The following is a 23,852-nucleotide window of genomic DNA, read 5'->3' as shown; positions in this document are numbered from 1 at the left end:
TTTGTTGGGCTGAGTTGTTCCTTTTCAGTGGAGGTGACGAAGACTCGCGCATGATTTTCGTAGCACATGTGCATCTATGATAATGACAGCTTTCGGACAGGCCACACAGATTTCTGTGGCAGATACCCGTTAGTTAAGCTCACTGCTGCCTTCATATTTAATGGAGCAGTTCTGAGTATTTGGTTTGACTCAATGTATGTAACACACACCTGTGTCACCATGGATCTCCGACATGAAACACTCGATGAAACAGGATTAAATCTTTTAGGGGCGAAGCTCTTTATAGCAACACCCATTCGTCCCTCGTAGTCGTAGTAGTAGTGTGTAACCAGTCTTACATTTTGACCTTCAAGGTGGTGCCGGTGGGAGATTTCTTCTGTGCGTTGTTGAACAATAAAAAAAAATCGCAGCGTGCGCGTTAACTAAAAGCCGAATTCTTCCGTCTCTCATTTCCCATTAGCAGCCATTGGCATGTTCTAGTATGAAACGATAGTAGAAGTAGAAGTGTTAAAAGCTGACTTCTGCTGTCTCTCATTTCCAGTAGCAGCCATTGTTTACCTACAATGTAGTGCCTGGTGAGATTTCTCCTGTGCGTGATTAAACAATAAAAATTTTTTCTTCGAAACGCCGTTGATTGATGAAGTAAACCAACGGAAGATGTCAGATGTTTTCTAAAAGGACAACGAAAAGACGCCAGATGTTTCTTAAGCGAAACTAAAAAGAAGACGCCAGCTGCTTAACGAAAGACGCCAGGTGTTTTCTAAAGCAACGGTTTTATAATCAAAACCATATCGATACAGGTTTGTAAGTGTCGATGCTCGTTGCCGTCGGTGTGTGCTCGTATGGATAAGGATGCTGAAAGGTGGGCGCGCCGGGCAGTGGCGGCGTGGGCTCTCAGACAGGACCCTGAAGTGAGAGCACGCGAGGCAGAAGCGCGCCGGGAAGCTGCGCGACGTCGCCGCCAAGATTCTGCTGTACGGCAACAAGAAGCCGCATCAGCAAGGCAGCGTCGGCAAGATTCCGCCGTACGTGAACAAGATGCTGCAGCGGCACGTCAGCGTCAGCAAGATACTTTCGTACGGGAACGAGAGGCCGAGGCAGCACGACAACGTCGCGATGCAGATCTTGAAAACGTTCGTCAATAGAAAGCGGTGGGGCGAGGAAGCGCGCATATCACCAGGCGAAAACAGACGAAAATTTCATGGTATTGCTTCCAGGAGCTTCGCCCAATCTCATCGTCATTCACCTCGTGGATTTGCCGTCAATTTTCTTAACCCTCCTTGCACTCGATCAAGAACAGGTTTGCTGTTAAAAAAATGTGCGAGCTGTTCCACCCTGTGAAAATCATGACCAGCGACGCTGCTTAGCATATGGCACAGGGGTGGCACAAAATTTCAATCCATAGCTGACCACAGCTAGGAACTAAATTTTAAATGAGTCCTAAGAATGTCCATTCTGACTTTATCGTACGCACCTTTAAAGTGTTAGGCATTTCAGCAGCAATGCACTTTCTTTTTTTTTCACGAATTCTCCTTCAGGCGAAATGCAGTGTCTTGCCAATCTTGCCTATTGCCCTTGACGCTTCGAGCGTGGTCTTAACCGGTATTTACCGCACATGTTTTTACCAGGCTTGCTAGCAGTTGTGCTTCTCGTCTCATTATGTTGCCCTCAACTTTTTGTTGACACTGAACCCAGCCACATGCAGCTTCGCTGTAGAAATAAACGTTTATTTTCTCATGATCATATTTGCGCAAATGCGGTTCACGCCGCACTGCGCATCACCCTTGGACACCAGCCATTTCACCTACCGAGAAAATGTAATAGAAGCGTTGTTCCGTGAATTCAACAGATATTGCCCATTCTTGTTGTGATCAAACAGGATTTTCAATAGACATGCTGGCGTCTAATCTATCCCGACGCATGACTGAAAATTGGGAAGCCATGTCCCCCCCCCCCCCCTCGTTTGTCTAGGCAACTTTTCATTTGTCAACCTTAAAACAGTGATATTACTCTAAGGGCCCAGCCCTTGTGTTTACAGCTTACACCCAGCGAGCTCAACTTGGCCGTTTTCTGGTCAAATAGTCCTCAAAGCACGGTCCTTCTTTTACTATTTTTCTTTTAGTAGGCATGAAGTTGAAGGAAAACTTTATTAGAGTATAAATTAACGGTACTCACCTCTGTAGGTTATTTCACCAGAAACAACAATCTTCTTATTTATGATTACCTTGCGCGGGTTTTCTCCTGAATTCAACAGAGTGCGTGCGTGCCTAGTCCGGCCATAGAGGCGGCTACCTACTACTACGACGATTACTATATACATCGCGGACGCACGACTTACGGCTTAAAGGGGTACTGACACAAAATTTCGGGGCCGAGAAATCCTGTGGGGCCAATTCTCGTGAACATTCGCATACCATCTGCAAGATATCAACAGCGAATATAGCAATTGAAAGGTATTTTAAATTAATTTTGAAGTTTGCGTGAGCGACCGACTCCATAGCGCTATAGACACCCTCGGGGGTGACCCCGAGGGGACCCCCAACTTCCCTCACGCCACCATGCTGCGGTCAATAAAACAAATTATGATGACGTCATAGTCGCCATTTTTCTTTTGCCGAGTTAGTTCCCGAAGTATATATTTCTTGGTGGCACACGCTTAGAAAGTTTAGTGTTTGGCGACATTACAGTATCGTTTACTATTCGAAAGTAATTCTAGTTGCGGATCGTGCGGAAGTGCGTCGCAGTTACTTATGCTGACGTGGTCAAGAGTTGCCCACGCTAGGTGGTGACAGTTCACCTAGTTTTTGCAATTTTCTGAAACCGAAACTCAAACTGGTCGATAATGAGGGGTCTGTAATTATTTATCTTTTGCGTGCTGCAGCAAACACTGGGTCGTGTCAAGAATAACAGCCCGACAGCAACGCATTGCAGCAGAAAAACGCGAGGCCAAATTTTTTTGTGTCAGTACCCCTTTAAGGAGCTTCGCCCCTGAAACGCGACGTGCAGTGAACCGTGCCATTGACTGCTCGGTGTAACAGACAAAAAACGTTCTTTTAACGCTGGGTTCTCACCATATAGTTTCATACAATAATACATAGAGGGGAATCTGGCGCTAGTGTCAACGCGGGATTCTTCAGGGGCGCTTGTACCCCTATAGGAATTATGGAAAGAACAGGCTTCGGATCTGCTTCGAATGGATCACGTTTTTGCAATTCACAACGGTTGTTTGGTGAGTGTAAAGCAAAGTGATATGGAGATATGTTTAATTGAAACTTGTTTCATTTCATTTTATGCAAAGTTTATTGCAAAACGTTTTTGTGTCTAGGCCGTAAATGTGAAACCTGGACAAATGTAACCATCAGAATATGCATTGCTCTGCCATTGCGTTTCTGATTTGGCATCAAGGTATAATGAATTATACTTTCCAATATTTCAAAATAAACATCGTTGTTTTGCCCTAAAAAGTATGCAATATCTATTTATGGAAATAACAGAACAGTATTAGGTGAGAAATGCTTGACGTTTTGTCGGCTGCGATGCCAGGTGCATCTGTTCAAGTGGTCTGCCCCCAGCGCACCTCTTGTGTTGTTGTAAAGTCGAGTAAAAAAGCGTGGCGGTGCATCTACTTCACGTCAGCGTCGTTTTGCAGTTGATTTCACCGAGTTTTGGCAAGACGCCTTAACAACAATGTGAACTCAATGTAATATCCTGCACTGGCATGGGACCCTACATCTATGTGCAGCGGTGAGTAAGTGACGCATCTCTTAAACTGTCAAACACTACTTATACAGCTCCAGCGTTGCAGTAAATTGAGAGGCCTAGCAGTTTTCAGCTTCTTTGAACAACAAAGGTGCAGCTACAGTCCTTTACACCCACCCCCTTGCCCACTCTACGCAAAGAACGAAACTGAAACTGTAGAAAAAGATCCGTAGAACGTTCACTGGTAAATGCGATCCCGTTCGAAGCCTGTACTTCCCATAATTACAATGTGGGTACACGAATGCGCCGCCAGATTCTCCTTTAGGCGTTATTGTATGAAACTCTACATTTATCACGCACGAAACGCCGTTAGGGATGCTACGCGATTCCTTCGCATTTCCTCACGATTCCCTTCGGGGAGGCGGGACTTTTTTTTTTTTTTCATTGGATACCCGATTAACCATTCAGCCCACTTGGTCCCTGGGTAGTCTCAATTTTGTGTCTTTGACGAATAAAACACCCAAGCACGCGGATTTCATCAGCTTCGGGTTGCTTTCAGATAAGAATTCACTGTCTTGGGGCGCCTCTCTGAACCATTTGCTTGAACTATCCCTTCAATTGTGAGATCATTTTGTTGTTCTGACTCTAAATCGTGAACCACTTCGTCTACACACACACACACCCCTTGCCAAGTGTGAGACCCGAGTTACGGCTTTATTGATTCATTCGTGGGGTTTAACGGCCCAAAACCACCATATGATTATCAGAGACACCGTAGTGGAGGGCTCCGGAAACTTCGACCACCTGGGGTTCTTTAACGTGCAGCGAAATCTGAGTACACGGGCCTACAATATTTCCGCCTCTACCGGAAAAGCAGCCCCCACAGCTGGGATTTGATCCCGCGACCGGCTGGTCAGCAGCCGAGTACCTTAGTCACTAGACCACCGTGGCGGGGCCCGAGGGACGGCTTTCAGCCCTCCTATAGTAGACTACCTTGTACTTTAAGTCGTCGAACATTTCTTCAAACACAGCATACCGATCAAGAAGATTTTACGGTATGGCTTTCTGCACTCTCATGGTAGAATAAGAAGTACTCTTAATCGTCAAACACTTTTGCTATATACACAATTTAGAACGCGTGATCTACATCTAGAAGGGCCGGTGCGTGATAGCAAAATTTAAGGAAAGTATGATATTACAGAAACAAGCGTGTTGAGAGGACTCGCCACTGTCAATGTTGTTACTGGACTGGACGTCACCTCTAGTGTCATCTTACCATATAAAAATTTCGCGGGAGAGCTTTTCCTGTTATTGCGACACACACACACACACACACACACACACACACACACACACACACACACACACACACACACACACACACACACACACACACACACACACACACACACACACACGCACACACACACACACGCACGCCCGCACGCACACGAACACGCACACACACAGATAGAGAGAGAGAGAGGCTTATTTACAGAAAAGCAGAGTGGTCGGCGGGAGCGATAACATGCTCTAGCCTGCTACTCTACACCGAGGGAGGGCAGATGGGAGGAAAAAGTGTAATCAATGACAATGGTTAAATAGAAAGGTGAGTGTATAAAGTCCTTTGAAATTGAGAAAAAATTATGGCTATCGGCGTCAGTAGCAGTGGTGGTGATAGTATCTTAAGAATTGACGTTGTCTGCGAACAAAACATTTGAGAAAGATACAAACTGAAAATTGGCCCCGTATCTGCATGTTAATCTGCAAATGTCGTACGACAGTCTTGCGTGTGGAGAGAGTGAACAAAACATTTATGTGATGTTCTGCGCAAAAAAATCGGTGGATGGTATTCTGGAGGCACTGCGTTAGAGTGCCTCGAGCGTGCAGTGGAGTCGAACGAGCGCACCAAGTCACGTCACAAGTGAGACATGAGCGCCATCTGGCTGTTTTCTCGGAAAACGAAGCGCGTGGCTTTGGGACGGGTGTGTGCGCCCGTCTCCTAGGTGATAAGGTGTAGAACGCAAGGTGACGGGTAGATGCCACCACCGTCTCGTCTTAGCAAAGCGTTAGAAAGACTCGCCTTTCCGTGCAAGCGTTGCATGGTCAGCGGCGCGTGATAAGCGCTACGGTATTTAAAATCACTCACGTATGGCTTTTCTAGTAAAATACGCACATGCAGAATATATACGTGTTGTTATGCTGCCCCAGATATGCGCAATAATTGCTTTTTAATTGACAATTGCACAAGTATGAACGCTAAACCTTAAGCAACATTGGTGGGTGCTGTGGATGGGATCGGCCGTTTCAAGTGCCTGGTGCCATTAAGAGTGGACAAACAGAAAAATGTTCAGACAGACATACCAAAACGTTTGCGCGGAAGGTCCCCAAGAAAGACTATCGTCTTTAAAAATGGCAGATCCCGCGTACAGTGGGAATCGATGACATGCGAAACACTAATGAAGGTCGTTATGTCATTGAAATCAGCCCAACGTTACGAGGTGAACGTTGTATCTTACTTGACATACATGACATGATTATCATGTTTAGACATGCCAGTTACTTTCGTCGTCTATTCACGCACGTGATACCAAGTTTGGTATATGTGGAACGAGCAAAACGGCCGCAAGCGCGCTATGAGCATAGCATGTAGTAATGTTTTAAATCACATACATGTGATGATTAGCGTGTTTAGACGTCGTCCATTCGCGTCAAGTCATACCCCATTTCGTACATGTGAAGCTAGCGAAACGGCCATGAGCGCATCATAAGCGTGCTATGCTGTCATGCACTTACATGACACACATGTAATGATTATCATGTTTTAACTAGTCGTATACCTTCGTCATCTATTGACGACACGTAACACCAAATATGATATATGCGAAGCTCGCGAAACGACCGCGAGCGCATTATGAGCGTAGCATGTAATCATGCTTTACATGACACGCATGCCATGATTATCATGTTCGGACGTGCAATTTACTTTCGTCGTCCGTACGTGACACGTAATACCAAGTTTTGTATATGTGAAGCTAGCGAAACGGTCGCGAGAGCATGGCATGTAATGTTCACACATGACGTGCTTATCATGATTATCATGTTTGCACCAGTTACCTTTGTCATCAATTTACGTCACGTAATACCAAATTTGGTATATATGAAGCCAGCGAAGTGACCGCGACAGCGCCATGAGCGTGGCGTCTAGTCGTGACTTATATAACAGGCATGCCATGATTTCCATGTTTGGGTCTGTCACTAATTTTCGCCATGCAGCCATGTCATACCATACCAGTTTCGCAGTATGTCATGGGAACGAAACCACTGTAAGAGCAGCAAGACAATGAAATGTAAGCCACGATATTCATGACATACGTGTCATAACTTTCATGTTATGACCAGTCACTTATGCTCGCCCTACCGTCATGTTTTTGCATACCAATTTTGGTAACTTACCATTGTCGAAACGGCCAGGAAAGCTAGAAGTGATAGGCGGCTAGATAAATAGATAGATAGGTACGCTCTTAGTCGCCGAAGTTCGCTGAGAAGTGCATAACTTAAAAGCATTTCACTCGAGTTGGAACCTAGTGCAGGCTCGCTGCGTCATAATGACATCTATGCTATTGCTTGAAGCTGCTTCGAAGAAAAAAAATTAGCAGCTCCCACGTACAGGGGGAATCGAGGATATGCGAAGCACAAATGAGGAAGGGTGATAGGTTTCTTTAAAATCAGCACACCGTTAAGAGGTGGAGGTATATTATGCCGTACATAACTTCCATGGCATGATTATCATGTTTGGGCGTTTCATTCACGTTCGTCATTTATTAACGTCACCTGATGACCAACTTTGGTATAGCTAGCGTAACGGCCGTGAGCGTGCTATGAGCGTAGCATGAAGCCATGTTTTACATGAAATCCATATTATGATGATCATATTTGGACGTGTCATTTACCTTCGTCGTCTATTCACTTCCCGTGACACCAAATTTGGTACGTGTGGTGCGACGGCGGCGAGTGTGTCATGAAGGGCCCAATATACTTCGACGCAACGTTGACGCACGCGCAGGTTGGGCGCAGCGACGCCACGCTAGCAAAATGCGAGCACTCTCTAGTGTGACGCCAGGCGCGACCGGCGCGACCAGCGTCTGTCAGCGCGGCCCGTTGGCAACCAGCGTGAAATGCGACATGCTACATTTCACGCCGACGACGTTACTTAGACAGCACCGCGTCTGCCTCTCTTCGTGACGGAGGGACGTCGTGTGCGCTCAAACGCGCATGCGTCAATAGAGAGGTTTAGTACTGCGGAAAAGTGCTACGTACGCATCACGCAAGCGCCTTGCGTTACGTGGAGTCGTTTGCCACTAATCGCCTTTTAGTACGCCGTAGTACCCGCGTACGTAACGAGCGTGAAGCGTGTGGCGCCATCTGGTATATCAGAATAGAAGCACGTGTTGTTGACAGCCAACGTGAGCCAATGCAAGTGTTATAGCCAGATTATGGCCATATTTTAAGCCACAGAGACGGTCGGTGCTTGCCTTCGATGCCACCATTTTGCAAAACGAAGTCTCGCGCTGTCGCGAACTTGTTCGAGAGCGTCGCGATCACCTCATACGTACGCACGCACGCATCTCATGCGTGCGTACGTAGCGGCTGCGTACGTAATGCGATACGTGTGCGTTGCGGTCTGCGCATGCGCACTACGCAGAATGTGGCGTCCTTACGTACGCAACGCCGCCACGTACGCAGCGTACGCAGTACTAAAACTCTCTAATGCAACGCAGCGTGGCGCGTACCTGCAAGCATACGGCATACAGATCCACAATGAAGGTCAGTGGGCAGATCCACCTATCTCTACTAGGGGGATATCGGCACCTGGCCTGGCATCGCCGGCGTGACGCGATAAAACGAACGCCAGCGCGTACGCGCGCCGGCTCACGTCGAAGTGCATAGGCGCCTTGAGTGTGGCGTGTGTTAATGTTCTTACATGACACCCTTCTCATGATTATCATGTTTCCACCAGTCACATGCCTTCGTCATTCATTCACGTGACGTAATTCCAAATTTTGGCATATGTGAAGGTAGCGAAACAGCCGCGAGTGCATCATGAGTGTGAGACGTAGTCATGTTGTTACATGACATGCATCTCATGATTATCATGTTTGCACCAGTCACATACCTTCGTCACCCATTTACGTACCGTAACACGAAATTCGGTATATGTGACGCTAGCGAAACGGCCGTGAGCGCATAATGAGTGTGGCATGTACTCATGTTGTTACATGACACGCATGTCATGATTTCCATGTTTGCGTCTGTCTATTGTGATGGCCATGCGATTATGCGATACCATGCCAGTTTTGCAACATGCATGCATGTGAACGAAACCGCCGCATGAGCTGCAGAACCTTGAAATGTAAATCATGACATTAATGACATACATGTCATGATTTTCATGTTATGACTAGTCAAATATGTTCTCCATGCAGTCATGTTGTGCCACGCCAATTGTCGTATTGATACAGTTATCGAAAGGGCCAGAAGAGCTAAAAGTCTTAGGCGGATAGATAGATAGATAGATAGATAGATAGATACGCTCAACATCACCGAAGTTCGCTAAGAAATGCTTCGCATTAAAAAATCATGGTGGAGTGGGAACCTTACAGTAGGCATTCCCGAATAGTGTGAAACGGGCAAGGTGTCGAGCACAAGTTCGTTTTCTTGCGTCATCGTGAGCATCATGGGCATGACCTGAAAGCAAAGACAGGCCAGCAATAGACGAGCTGATGGACACGGGGCTTGGGTACGCTATCACGTACCACTTTTGAAACAGGAGCTCAAGTGTACTCTAAGTATAGTTTGTGTGTGTGTGCGTGTGTTGTTTTAACGCAATAGGCACCGTTCAGTCTAGTTTTCCAGTATGACTACAGTGCCAGAATACATAGCCTAGCGAATAAAAAAAAAAGAACTTTGAGACGGCGTTGACGAAGATGGAACGTTACGCGCACGCCCCGCTACCTGCATTGGATTGGATTGGATTGGATTGTGGCCGGGATACACGGGGGATGAGCGCACGCGTCTGTTTCCTGCGTGCACCAAATGGCGAATGTCGTAGACTTTGAGACGGGGCAGTGTGAGTGACGCAGCTACCTCTGGTCAGTACGCGGTGGCTAAGGCGTTAAAGAGCTCGTTTAGCAGGAATTCTGGCGTTGGTGTCAGCGTGGGCGTCGTTGGCTGATAGCGAAAAAGAACCTTGTTCGGAACCGAGATGTTGAGAAAAATGCAAATAAAGTAATAAAATGTTTCGGGTTTGATAGAGGATTTAACTCAGGCCGTTTGCGTGGTAAGCTGTTGTTCTAACACACAGCTACGCGACTCCTTTAAAACAGTGTGAAATTGACTCCATCTTCTCAGAAATGCAGCAAAAAGAACAACCATATCCGTTACAAACACACGTATCCTGTATACGGGTGTCATAAAACAAGTTGTAATATTGCATTAATATTGTGTGGTACAAGCATACATTACTATCGAGAATCAAAACATGGGATTAACATAACGACTTCGTGGTTTACAGCCGGCAACCCTTCAGAAAAGGTGCAGGCATTAGGGCGCCCTATTCCCTGGCGACCACGTAGTGGTCCCTGGCGTCCCTGTGTCCCTAGCGTCCATTGCAAGTTCGAAATCACCTCTCGCGTATAATTGCTCGAGCTTCAAACCATGCTATCTGTTACACTGAATGCAGCCATTTGCGAAAGTTTCTCTGACAAAAGCCACTTTAATCTTTATCGAGTCCATTGCATTAAGCCACAATTTAAACTTCTCGAGTAGCCTCATGCAATAAAGAATCACAACATATCCACGCAGTGCATGATGATGTGTGGCGAAGCGTTCGTCAGTCTGTCCGTTTGTTCTTGCTTCCGTCCGTCCATTCGACCATCCAACTGTGCGTCCGTCAGTGCGTCCATTCATGCGTTCACCCGTGTGTCCATCCGTCTGTCCGCGCGACTCTCCCTGCGTCCTTCCAAGCATCCATCCACGCATCTGTCCGTGCGTGCACCCGTGCGTCCGTCCGTTCATCTACTAAACACTCCAAGCACCGCTATCTCGCATATTTTCATCATATATTGGTCATATAGAAGTAACGCAATCCAGTAGACATTACAAGGACTGAACCAGAGTTGGCTACCTCCTCATCCTCCTACTACTACTGCATACATCGTGGACACACAACTTATGGCTTAAGGAGCTTCACCCCTAAAAAGTGTGCATCAACTGCTTGAAGTACGCACTATGGAGAGGATTTTGCTATCGCGTTCAGATTTCAAAGGTCACGCTTAAGGATGCGCTATTTTTTTCATCTTCCTACTTGAGTGGACGATTTGTATGACTTCAATGATTAAATAAAATTTCTGTTGGTTATCATCTGTCAAAAATTATTTCCTCTGCTCTGATTTTAACGAATTTCAATATCTGTGAAAAGGAGGAGCAGGCCATATACAAAAACCCTAACATCTGCTTACGCAACGTATAAAAAACGCCTTGTTTATTCCTTGGTCTATCTGTTGCATTTCGCGAGTAGTATTTTATTACAAAAAAGCAAGACTAGCACATTAAGTGACCTATCTTCATAGTAAGCCAATCAAAATATAAAGAAAGATGAAAACGAAAAATAGCAGTCAACAGATCTGTATTGTTCGTTAGCTATTGTGTGATAGCAAGTACGCTTGCTGTAAGGAGGACAGCTTTCCCTGATTGCAAAACAAAATTACGGGATTCTAAAACTTCACCTTTAAGAGTTGAACGCAACAGCGATATCATGTTCTTAGTGCGTACTTAAAAAAATTGCTATGTACCCATTACATGGCCTTAAGGGAATAGCCGCCGTACGTGTGTGCCTTTTGTAATGGGTTGTCAGCTTTAAACCACGAAATCATTAGAATAACGACATGTTTTGAAGCCAACGGACTTGGTGTTTGTGCGCTCTTTCCTTTCCTCAGTGCTGGATAGCACACCGGTCATTGTAGAGTGGTTAACATCCCCGCATTTCCTTTACCTCCTGTTTGTGTTCTTCTTTCAATGGCAATGGGCGCTTGTCCATGTATTACTACTGCAAACTTTTGTGTTGTATTGTGAAGCATGTATGCAAGACGTGTGTATTTGTAAAGCAAGAAAGTTACTTTCACTGCATCTCTAAGCAGAGGAAGTTATTTTAACTGTATTCTCAAGTATATACGTGGTTGCGTCGTCAAATATTTGTTTGCCACGCAAACGACCTGGGTGCGATCACCAGTCGGAACAGAACGACCCGGCTTAGATCCCCAATCTGACCCAGGATTTTATTCACATTGTTCTCGATTTTTCACTCACGCATAAGATGGTAATTTCTCGCTGAAAACTGACGATGCCCACGACTAATTTATACGAAACAAGCTGTTTAACGCTTTCGCGTCGATACAATCGTTGAAAGTCTTCGTACCACTTCAAACACACCGCACAACCACAGGCTTCCTGGTGGATCTTAGTTGCACTGCACGTGGACTACATTCTGTGATCGAAAACGCTTAAAAAAAAAACAAGATTGCCCGTAAAAACCACACTGCAATCGTCTTTTCAATCGTGTGGCGGGGTCGCGCAACGCAGGTCCCAGTCTGAGGCGCAGGTCTGGAGCCGTGATTACGTCCAGAGATGCACGAGAGGCATGACCCGGGGCTTTGCCGACGACTTTCTGGACGACATTAAGAAGGAGATCATGGAACGCTGCTTCAAGTCGGGCTCGTACCGTGACGGTGAGTGAACACCACCTTGAGAGGTGCGCTTTGCAAGTATACGGTGAACAAATAAATTGTACTGCGGCAGCAATGGATAGGGGGGGCGTGCCTTACGAAGAAGAAAACCTTTTCTACGGTGCTATCCTATGTGTTACTGCTCACTGCTCTGTCCTACCATCTGACGATTTCGTTACCTAGAACGTGTCTTCAGAAGGTTACTTTTTTTACTTAATTAAATAAATAAATATTACTTGTTAGTTAATATTTTAAATGATGTGAACGAGCTAGCCCACTCCAAGGCACGATGCTTCACTTACCGCGCTGGGTCTTGTGCTTCTCAGACAGAGGAATCAGCCTCAACCTTCATTTTGGGGACATTTTGAATACCTTCAACGAGATCACAAAGCACTATAAATTAGGAGGTAGGTCCTTTCCATTGCCACACGAAAAGTTGTATAGGCCACAGGCAATCTTTCTTGGCATGCTTCAGACGGTAACATACCCAGCCTCGTAACCTATAGCCATTACTCCGACATTTCAGAACGTTGTCCAGACTGCCACAATCGCAGTGATTTTAGACACACCTACTACACACAACGAGATTACCAAGTATTACTACATGGAGAGGCGGGCATTCCCAATGCCACATTCAAAACTCAATATAGCAGAGGCCGTCTCGTTGCGCTTACTTCAAACCCATTCGTACCCGTCGTTAGCATACCTAAATGCAATTTATCCTCACAAATTCCCCCGATGCCACTTGCGCCGCTTACGGGCAGACCGCTACGTTAGCACACATGCTCTGGGAGTGCTGGTCGCTTGGACCGACTTATAGCAAACCCGAGTGGGATGCGCTTCTGCACAGCCCAGAACTTCATGACCAAATCCTGGCCGTCCAGTGTGCCCGCGACAGGGCCATCAGGCTAGACCTGCCGGCCCCCGCGTGGGAGTAGCCGGGTGACGCGTGGCAAACTCAGCGTCTGCACTAGACAATAATAAAGTTGTTCTCACTCACTTTAACCACATGCTCTGGAGGTGCCTCTCTTTACAGAAAAATTGAGAATTTTCTGAAAATTTCTTTTATGTATAGCTCACGACTGTTGTTTTCATACAAAAACTCAAGGCTGTCAAGAAGGCACACGATGCGGCGGTGAGGCTAGGCCTCCCCTTCCCAAGATGGAGCAACCCGCGACCCCTATAAAACGGGGGTGGAATCCTTCAGGACCCCAATAAAAGTTTTTCATCCATACATCATCCATTCGTAATCAATATAGCTTCCGGAGCCTCTTAAGCAATCGTCTGGGACAACTTTGGGGCGAAAGTAATCTTGTTTTGCTTCTGAGTCGATTCAGTGATCACCTACACCATCTTGTGAAAGTTTTGTGAGCCTAACCTCGTTTCCTGCTGCCTCCAAGATGGGATGAATTGGAGACCTTCTGGCCTCACACTGTTTTTCGTGGCCTCCGTGATAGGTATACGTTTCACCAAGCGACCACTTAATGTGTCGACGTCATCAAGTGATGTCACGTTATGACATACTGACGTCACAAATTTTCGTAACATGACACGTCGTGATGATGTCATCACACGATGGCGGTATTTCGCATTACTCCTGTGAAGGATGCTGACGTGAACCGCCGACTTTCGTATTTGGGGAAGTATCGAAGGCTTTCGCCTTATTAAACGACTCACTGTATTCGTTGTGCGCTTGCTTGCAACGACTCAAAGGCGAGCACGATCTTTTCTTTTTTTAGCGCGATAGCATCACGCAGCTCTTTCCTTAGAAGTTTAGCTATCAGCGTAGTGTCAGCGGCGGCGTCCATGTCGTTGGTTGCTAGTGAAAAGTGGGTGTTGTCCGTGACCGAAAAATCTAGAAAGGCTTACGTGAATAAGAAGCAGTGAATCACGCGGAGAAGGGTGTTTCGGATACACTAACGCGTAACGCAAAGAAGTGTTTCGAAGGCACACAGAGCGCGCAGGCATATCTAATCATCATCAGCAAAAGCATCAACAACGTGAGCAGCTGTGTGGGCTCTCAGGCTGCCTTGCGTATGACTGTGCTCGCTTGTTCTCAAAAGGTAGAATTATGGCGTAATGAACTCTTCGCAGCTTTACATGCAAAATGCATTACAGGATAGCTTGAAACTGCTAATGTTACGCGCACAGGCATTCGTTTTCATGCGGATGATTCGGAAATGCACGTGAACCAAAGTTGGGCTTATATTGAAGTCAATGCGCAGAGGGATGGATTATGCTATCGCGTTTTACTCATCAAGACTAAGCTCAAGCACCCTCCGAGTTTTAAGTGAGAAGCCTTTTAGGAACTATGAGTGTGGCATACCATCGTAGCTTGGCTTAACGCAGGCAAAACCATAAATAGCATGGTCACCTGCAACATATTGAGCACGTTCTCAAGCCAAAAAGGAGTCTTTTAGGTGCTTGCTCCTAATGCTCCAGCCTTGTTCATCCATCCCGCCATCGTAACCACGCTTCCTCTGGAGCAAATGACTGGCTCAGAATGGATGCGTGCATCTCTCTTCTTGCATGAGAGGACACGCAGTGCAAGACAGAGAGAGAGAGAGAGAGAGAGAGAGAGAGAAGCTTTTCAATTCAATCATAGATAAATGTTGGGTGGGGCTGTCAGTTCAGAGCTCCAACAGCCGCTGCTACGTCTCGCGCCCGCCGCACCAGCGCCCTCTGGCCACTCGGGCTTTCATCACGCAGCATGGCCTCCCAGTCTTGTAGGGTAGGAATAGGAGTGGAGTGGGCAGAGCGCCTGGCAGGCGCACGCTCACATTCCAGCGTTATGGGAAATAACGTTAGTACCGCTCCACAGCCCGGGCATTTGTCAGGGTAAGAAGTGGGATGGAGGATGTGGAGGAAATAGAGGTGTGGAAATTTGTTCGCTGCAGTTGACGCACCGCAGTTGCATCTTCTCGTGTGAGCGTGTGGTGTGGTGGAGGGTACCGAATGCCTTCTCGTCTATACTAATCCTAGAAGTTCCGTGTTTGTGTCCTCATCTGGGTTGGACAGCTATTCCTCGGGATCCCGGTTAGTGAGTGCTCGGGTAGCTGCATGAGCGCAGGCATGACCGGGGAGAGAGGCGTTCCCAGGGGTCCAGACACGTCTGAACTTGTGTGGCGTGTGGAATGCGGTGTTCAAAATTCGGTGTGTGTGCTGTGAGACAATGCCCCGTGTGAAGGCACGGCAGGTATCCGTTGAATGCGTAAGCCTTAGAATAACATTTGTGTGAGGAAAGCTTATGGCAGCGTGGAAAATCGCCAGAGCGACGGCACACTCTTAGCCTTCAGATATGTTCTTTGTAGGTACGCTGATTGAGGCTACTACGTCATGATCATTGGTCACCACTGCTTCAACTGTAAAACTGCGGCAGTGGTGTCTAGCGGCGTCGTGGTATAAGAGAGTGTTTGGAGGAGACTGATTGATGAGGCACATGAGGTGTTTTACCCTTGCCCGCCGTCACTGAGCGTTGCGCTCAATGTGCATATTGCGTTGAAGTGGCGCGACTTTAATTCTTGCTCGAAAGTCAGTGGGTAGCTGTTTCCCTGATGTGCTGTATCCACATCGATTCGGAGGGTACTCTAGCCTGACGAGTAGCCGCTCTCCCACTTGGGTGCTGCGGAGTCTTCGCAGCTGACTATTAAGTTGTGCTTAGGTTAGTTCCCTCAGGTTGTTGTTTACACACATGGCTAGGAGACGGTTGGTGAATGCCTACGTAGGTAGTCCAAGCGCCGCCTTGACGGCTCTGCGGAGGAGAATGTCCAGTCTTCTCTCTTGCGCAGGCGTTAGGGTTTCATAAGGGACGTGGTAGGTGATGCGACTTACTATGCAGGCATTAATTGTACGTAGAATGTCTTGCTCCTGAAGTGCATGCCTTCGCTAGGTGATGCGGTGGATCATATGCGTGATTTGGGAAACTTGCTGTTGTAATATTTTCATGGTGTGCGTTGCCTTGAGATCAGCTTGCATGTGAAGGGCAAGGACGCGGAGTTTCTGTACGCTGTGCAAGCGACGCAACGCTCTCAGAACGCGAACTCCGACGGGACGGGCGTCCGTTGGCGCGCCCATTGTTGGCGCCATAGAGTTTCGCACAATAATTGTATGGAACTCTATGGTTGGCACCATTCAGAGGCTCGGGGCGCTTGCGACTTCCGGTCGAATCCTCTGATTATCGCGGAATACGGGGAGTGAAGACGCCGCAAAAAGAAATAATAATAATAATAATAATAATAATAATAATAATAATAATAATAATAATAATAATAATAATAATAATAATAATAATAATAATAATAATAATAATAATAATAATAATAATAATAATAATAATAATAATAATAATAATAATAATAATAATAATAAAAATAATAATAATGTTGTTTTGTTGTTGTTGGAGTTTAATGTCTTAAACCTTGCCTGCCCCTGATAGGGCAAGGAGGTTTGAAAAAAAAATGGATAGGACACGTCTTTGTATGACGGTGAAGCGGATGCATGTACGGGGGATTCACGGTTTACCAAATTCAACCTCTAGACGAGCCTTCTTCAGCATCACTTGCTTCGTAGATGCGGCTCAACTTGTTTCCTCTGTTTCTTTGAGTGCCTCGATGAGGATATGTGCGAGACACCTTAGGGACCGGGCTGCTTCATACTGTCATGGCTTGACGTAACGTAGGTGAGACCACATATAATAAAGATAGAGGCAAAACGGAAGCAAACATGAAATATAAAGGGAACAATAAAGGAAGGAAAGAATTGGAAAGGCAACAAAAAGAGAAAGAAAAATAAAGACAGAGATAAGAAGAGGGGACGAAATCAATAGAAATAAAGTGAGAGCAAAACAACAGCAAAATTTCCAAAAGGTAAGAAAAAGAGGGAAGAAAGAAAAAGAAAAAAAAACAAATAAAGTTGAACGGTTCCGCAGTACATCCTCGAGGGACATCATAAAATAAAAAGCAGCTCTGAGTGGTTGAAGTGAGCACTAGGCAGAGGATGTTGCTGCCGTGTTTAACTCTTGAATGCGAAAACCCAGGGGCTTCCCAATTTTCTAGCACCGAACCCTGGATAATTGCCTGGATAATTGGTGCACCTGTCACCAAGCAACGATTTGATTTGCTTTCTTGTGACGATAACATCACATGGCGCAGCTATATAGGACGCCACGGCGACGTCGTGATGACGCCGTCTGTTGACATGCTCATTTATGATTTTCATCATCACTAGTGTTGACTTTTGAGGAGCGTTGTCAGTCAACTTTTCAACATTCACAAGGCATCTAATGGACCTAAGAAAACATCATTGTTTCAAGTTGCGCACCGACGTTGTCCTGCCCTATCGTGCGATTTCACAGAGATGTAATGTCAAAGTCGTGCGGCGATGGCGTAGTGGTTAGAGCATCCGTCTCGCATGCAAGAGGTCCGTGGTTCAAATCTCGGTGCCGCGCAGTTCCCAACCGGATTAAAAAAATCAGCGTGTTGATAGAACTGCATTAAGAGGTCCGGGGTGCGGACTCACCGGTAACCACCGCCGGGAACGCACTCCCTCACCAGAGAAGGATTGGCCACCCTGGTGCAGTATCTGGCCACTACCTCCGACATGCATACGTCAAATAACTCACGGCCCTCAGTCCCCAGCAGCTGCGAAACAACTGACCATGGCGACGGTCAGATCTGCAACTCAGCAGAGGGTGCTAAGATTCTCTGGATCCGGACAGGCTGCCATTGGAACCTGAACTTGGCAACGTTTAACGCTAGAACCTTATCTAGTGAGGGAAGTCTAGCTGCACTATTCGAGGAGCTAGAAGGTGTAAAATGGGATATAATAGGGCTCAGTGAGGTTAGGAGGACAGATGAGGCCTATACGGTGCTACAGAATTGGCACGTCCTTTGCTATCGGGGATTGGCAGACAGAAGAGAACTGGGAATGGGGTTCTTTATTCACAGAAACATAGCTGGCAACATAGAGGAATACTATAGCAATAATGAAAGGGTGGTAGGCATTGTAATTAAACTGAATAAAAGATACAAAATGAAGGTAGTACAGGCTTACGCGCCTACATCCAGCCATGATGACGCTTCAGTTGAAAGCTTCTATGAAGACGTGGAATCGGCAATGAGAAAGGTGAAAACACAGTATACTATAGTAATGGGTGACTTCAATGCAAAGGTAGGGAAGAAGCAGGCTGGAGACCAGGCAGTAGGAGATTATGGCATCGGTACTAGAAACGCCAGAGGAGAGCTACTAGTAGAATTCGCAGAACGCAATAATTTATGGATTTTGAATACCTTCTACCGAAAACGAGAAAACCGCAAGTGGACATGGAGGAGCCCTAATGGCAAAAATAAGAACGAAATAGACTTTACAATGAGTGCACACCCAGGAATCGTGCAGGATGTGGAAGTGGTTGGCAAGGTACGATGCAGTGACCCTAGAATGGTACGGTCTCGAATTCGCTTAGACTTGAAGAAGGAACGACAGAAACTGATACGCAAGAAGCAAATCAATGAGCTAGCACTGAGAGGGAAAGTACAGGAATTCAGAGTGTCGTTGCAGAACAGGTACTCGGCTCTTAGTGAGGAAACTAACCTCAGCGTAGATACAATGAATGATAATCTGACGAGTATCATTACGGAGTGTGCAGTGGAAGTTGGAGGCAGGGTAGTTAGACAGGACACTGGCAAGCTTTCCCAGGAAACGAAAAACCTAATGAAGAAGCGTCAAATCACGAAAGTGTCAAGTACAACAGACAAAATAAAACTGGCAGAGCTTTCGAAGTTGATTAATAGACGTAAGATATGCGATGTAAGAAGGCATAACATGGAGAGAATTGAACACGCTCTGAAAAACAGAGGAAGCGTCAAAGCAGTGAAGAGAAAACTTGGGATAGGCAAAAGTCGGATGTATGCACTAAGGGACAAAGAAGGCAAAATAACTACCAATATGAATAGGATAGTTAAAATAGTGGAGGAGTTTTACAGAGATCTGTACAGTAGCCGAGACAACCACGACTTTAATACTATAAGAACTAGCAGTAACCTGGATGACACCCCACCAGTAATGATAGAAGAAGTCAGAAAAGCTTTGGAGAGCATGCAAAGAGGCAAAGCTGCTGGTGAGGATCAGGTAACATCAGATCTGCTGAAAGATGGAGGACAGATTGTGTTAGAAAAACTAGCTACCCTGTTTACGAGGTGTCTCCTGACGGGAAGAGTAGTAGAGTCTTGAAAGAACGCTAACATAATCTTAATACATAAAAAAGGAGATTACAAGGACTTGAATTACAGGCCGATCAGCTTGCTCTCTGTAGTATACAAGCTATTTACAGAGGGAATTGCTAACAGAGTAAAGGAAACATTAGAATTCAATCAACCAAAGGAACAAGCAGGATTTTGAACAGACTACTCAGCAATCGACCACATTCACACTATCAATCAGGTAATAGAGAAATGCTCAGAATATAACCAACCAATATACATAGCCTTCATAGATTATGAGAAGGCGTTTGATTCAGTGGAATTATCAGCCATCATGCAGACACTGCGGAACCAGGGCGTCCAGGAAGTATATAGAAACATCCTGAAAGAAATCTACAGGGGATCAACTGCTACCATAGTGCTTCATAAAGAAAGGAACAGAATACCAATCAAGAAGGGTGTAAGGCAGGGGGACACAGTCGCCCCAATGCTATTGACAGCGTGCTTACAGGAAGTTTTCAGAAGCCTAGATTGGGAAAAGTTAGTGATAAGAGTTAATGGAGAGTACGTTAGTAACCTGCGCTTCGCCGATGACATTGAATTGCTGAGTAACTCAGGGGACGAATTGCAACTCATGATTACGGAGTTAGACAAGGAGAGCAGAAAGGTGGGTGTTAAAATGAATCTGCTGAAAACAAAAGTTATGTACAACAACCTCGGAAAAGAGCAGCGCTTCGAGATAGGTAATAGTGCACTTCAAGTTATAAAATACTATGTCTACTTAGGGCAGGTAATAACCGCAGAGCCGAACCACGAGATTGAAACTAGAAGAATAAGAATGGGGTGGAGCACATTCGGCAAGCACTCTCAAATTATGACAGGTAGATTGCCACTATCGCTCAAGAAGAAGGCATATAACAGCTGTATCTTGCCGGTACTTAGCTACGGAGCAGAAACCTGGAGACTTACAAAAAGGGTTCAGCTTAAATTGAGGACGACGCAGCGAGCAATGGAAAGAAAAATGGTAGGTGTAACCTTAAGAGAAAAGAAGAGAGCAGAGTGGATTAGGAGACAAACGGGGGTTAAAGGTATCATAGTTGAAATAAAGAAGAGGAAATGGACATGGGCCGGGCATATAGCGCTTAGACGGGATAACCACTGGTCATTAAGGGTAACTAACTGGATTCCCAGAGAAGGGAAGCGGGTTACGGGGAGACAGAAGGTTAGGTGGGCAGATGAGATTAAGAAGTTTGCGCGTATAAATTGGCAGCAGCAAGCACAGGACCGGGTTAACTGGCGGAACATGGGAGAGGCCTTTGTCCTGCAGTGGACGTAGTCAGGCTGATGATGATGATGATGATGATGATGATGATGGTGATGATGATGTAATGTCAAAGCCACAAAGTCAGATTCAAGCCGCTCTTAACGGGTTCCTGAAGGAATCGTTTCTTATCAAACTACGTGCCAGGACCCGACATTATGTAGGTGTTACAGAGCTACCCACCTCATTTGTGTATATCAGTGCGCTGAATTTACGAAAAACCAAAACGTGAATTTCACTGACCGACCTCTCTCTCAGAGACCACAAGGGAATCCATCCTGCACGCGGTTGAGCCTAATATTGAGTGCAAATTAGAGCCTCAGCTTTTAAGACGTATCGGCTCACTCAGACATCGCCCAAGACTCGCATGTGCTTCCGCAAAGTACTTCTTACGATGTATTCAGCGTGCACCATCGTCAACATGTTTGTGTGGCCTCGTCGACGAGGATGTGTATCTTCTGTTGCTCGACTGCCCGAGCACGACACATACGCAGCGACTCCACCGGGTCAGCGCCATGCACACCGCCGCTGCTTCGCAATCCATCGCGGTTTCCTTCTGTGGGAGATGGTCTATTTTTTCCTGATTTTTTGAAGACATAAATATTAGTATAAAAACGAACTACACACACACACACACACACACACACACACACACACACATATATATATATATATATATATATATATATATATATATATATATATATATATATATATATATATATATATATATATATATATATATATATATATATATATATATATATATATATATATATATATATATATATATATATATATATATATATATATATATATATATATATATGGCCGGCTATCGTCGAGGCAAGTACAAGGTGGCTCTTTGTTAACGGGATGGAATTTCATCCATCCGACGAGCTTACAGCCACTGAGTCCTGCGGCATATCACTTTTCACTTGGTGCGCTTTGTACACGTTTCCTCGTAAGTGTGTGGTTTATTGGCAAATAGAATCTGCTCATGTCCTGAAGCTAAGGCTCTGATGACATAAGCGACGCTCACTAGAGTTTTATCGATAACAATACTTTGAAGCGTGCGCTTCAGTGCACATGGCACCAGAAAGAAAGCCGAGACTTGCAAATAATGTGGCGCGGATCCAAGGCCGACACTGGAATGTACCAGAAATGTAGCTTTCGTGCAGTGCTGACAAGCAGGCATAAAATGTTTCACTTTAAAGAAGAGATTAGGGCTATAGAACATTTTTATTCTATATTATTTTTTTATTTTGCTCCCATGTTTATTGTCATTGTACTCAACAAGGGGTGTGCATACGCAGGCGGGAGTTACAATATAGAATTTCTTTGACGAACGACATGAATTCCTATTTTTACGCTCTACAGAACAAAGCCAAGAACTATACTTGATGACAAGTTTTCTTGAAAGCACTGTGGAAGCTGCAAAACCAAAGTGCCTGCTTACTAATACCCCTTAACGTAGTATTCAAGTTAATTGAAAAAGTTCTCATTTGCCTTGTTTAAATAAATGGTGCTTTATATATTATGAGACTGAAATTGTTGCGGGAATTCGTCGGTAAAAAACAGCCATAGATGACTTTACAAGAATGCCCGCCTTTTCTCTCAATTTATTGGGCCACACCATCATTTCTATTTCGTCACGCCAGTTTCCTAAGGAAGACATTACTTCCGTGACAAACACGCTGACAAATATATATATATATATATATAAGGGAAACAAGTGTATACCTAAGGGCTCGTTTTTCCGTGTTTTAACACAATAATAATGAGATATAACAGACAATAATGCCAAGGAATGTACAGGGGAAGTTATTAGAACCAATGGAATGTAAAAATAAGAAGAAAGAAAAGTGGATGAAAAAATTACCAGCTCACAGTTGGTAATTTATTCATCCACTTTTCTTTCTTCTTATTTTTACATTCCATTGGTATAATAACTTCCCCTGTACATTCCTTGGCATTACTGTCTGTTATATCTCATATATATATATATATATATATATATATATACTAAAAACAAAAAAAACAAAAGTGATGCTGGGTCAGGGTAAGATTATCCGTAGGGAAGAAGACGCACGTAAGAATTGATTTTATTGACGTTTCGGCCGCGGGTCCGGCCTTCATCAGAACATCAGTAAATTCGTCGCAGAGTGGTGAGGATATGGCGTAAATGTTGCGTATTTGAGTATGTGTGGGACTGACTAATTGTTGTTTCCCCTTTATCATTCTCACTTATTGAACGAAAGAGAAGCGTTACCTTCAGCGTCAAACGAAAGCCAAGTAAAGACGGCCTTAGCTGAATTCGGGGACAGCGCTTCTTCTGTTAAACGTATATAAGGAGAGGTCGGTGCTACTGTCGATAACCATGGTCTTCTTCATTGTTGCGGTTTCCGTGCATTTCTTGCGCCCCATTTCGTGCCTGGTCGGTTCCCCTTTCTTTTCCACTGGGACACACGCTCGCTCCACAAATTATGTGAAAAGAGTCGCGGCAATGGCACTAACACCATTGAGCTGGCGAAACAGAGCATCAGTGTAAGCATTGCAGTGGTGTTTAAGTTCTTAGTGAGTGAAAATGTGTCATTGTACCGAAATACATCGTAGTCGTTTGATTCAAGCCCTGAAGATGACGAACGTTTTTTTGTTTTTTTTATGCATGCAGACTTTACAAAGTACGCTCCATGCCTGAACAAGGTGGGCTCTAAGTTCCACACCTGCGTCAAAAACTTCATCATGGACCTGGATGTCGCCTCGAGGTTGGAGCCGAGACAGCGAATCACCGGTGGCTGCTGGTAAGTGGGTCACACCAGCGACCTAACTAAGCACGTGTGGATGTAAGTT

At 45.3% G+C, this 23,852-nt stretch overlaps 1 protein-coding gene across 1 annotated transcript in view; it reads left to right on the top strand.

Annotated features, from left to right (window-relative positions):
- LOC119168000 (uncharacterized) overlaps positions 1-23,852 on the top strand; it is a 37,689-nt gene that overhangs the window by 6,000 nt on the left and 7,837 nt on the right. Inside the window, exons 3-4 of the mRNA XM_075865489.1 lie at positions 12,340-12,485; positions 23,674-23,803. Coding sequence (XP_075721604.1) covers positions 12,340-12,485; positions 23,674-23,803 — 276 coding nt within the window. The remainder of the gene's footprint in view (positions 1-12,339; positions 12,486-23,673; positions 23,804-23,852) is intronic.

Source organism: Rhipicephalus microplus, chromosome 6 (genome assembly GCF_043290135.1).
Source record: "Rhipicephalus microplus isolate Deutch F79 chromosome 6, USDA_Rmic, whole genome shotgun sequence".
NCBI lineage: Eukaryota > Metazoa > Arthropoda > Arachnida > Ixodida > Ixodidae > Rhipicephalus > Rhipicephalus microplus.
Note: the sequence above shows the minus strand (reverse complement) of the source record. Positions and strands in the feature narration are given on the sequence as shown.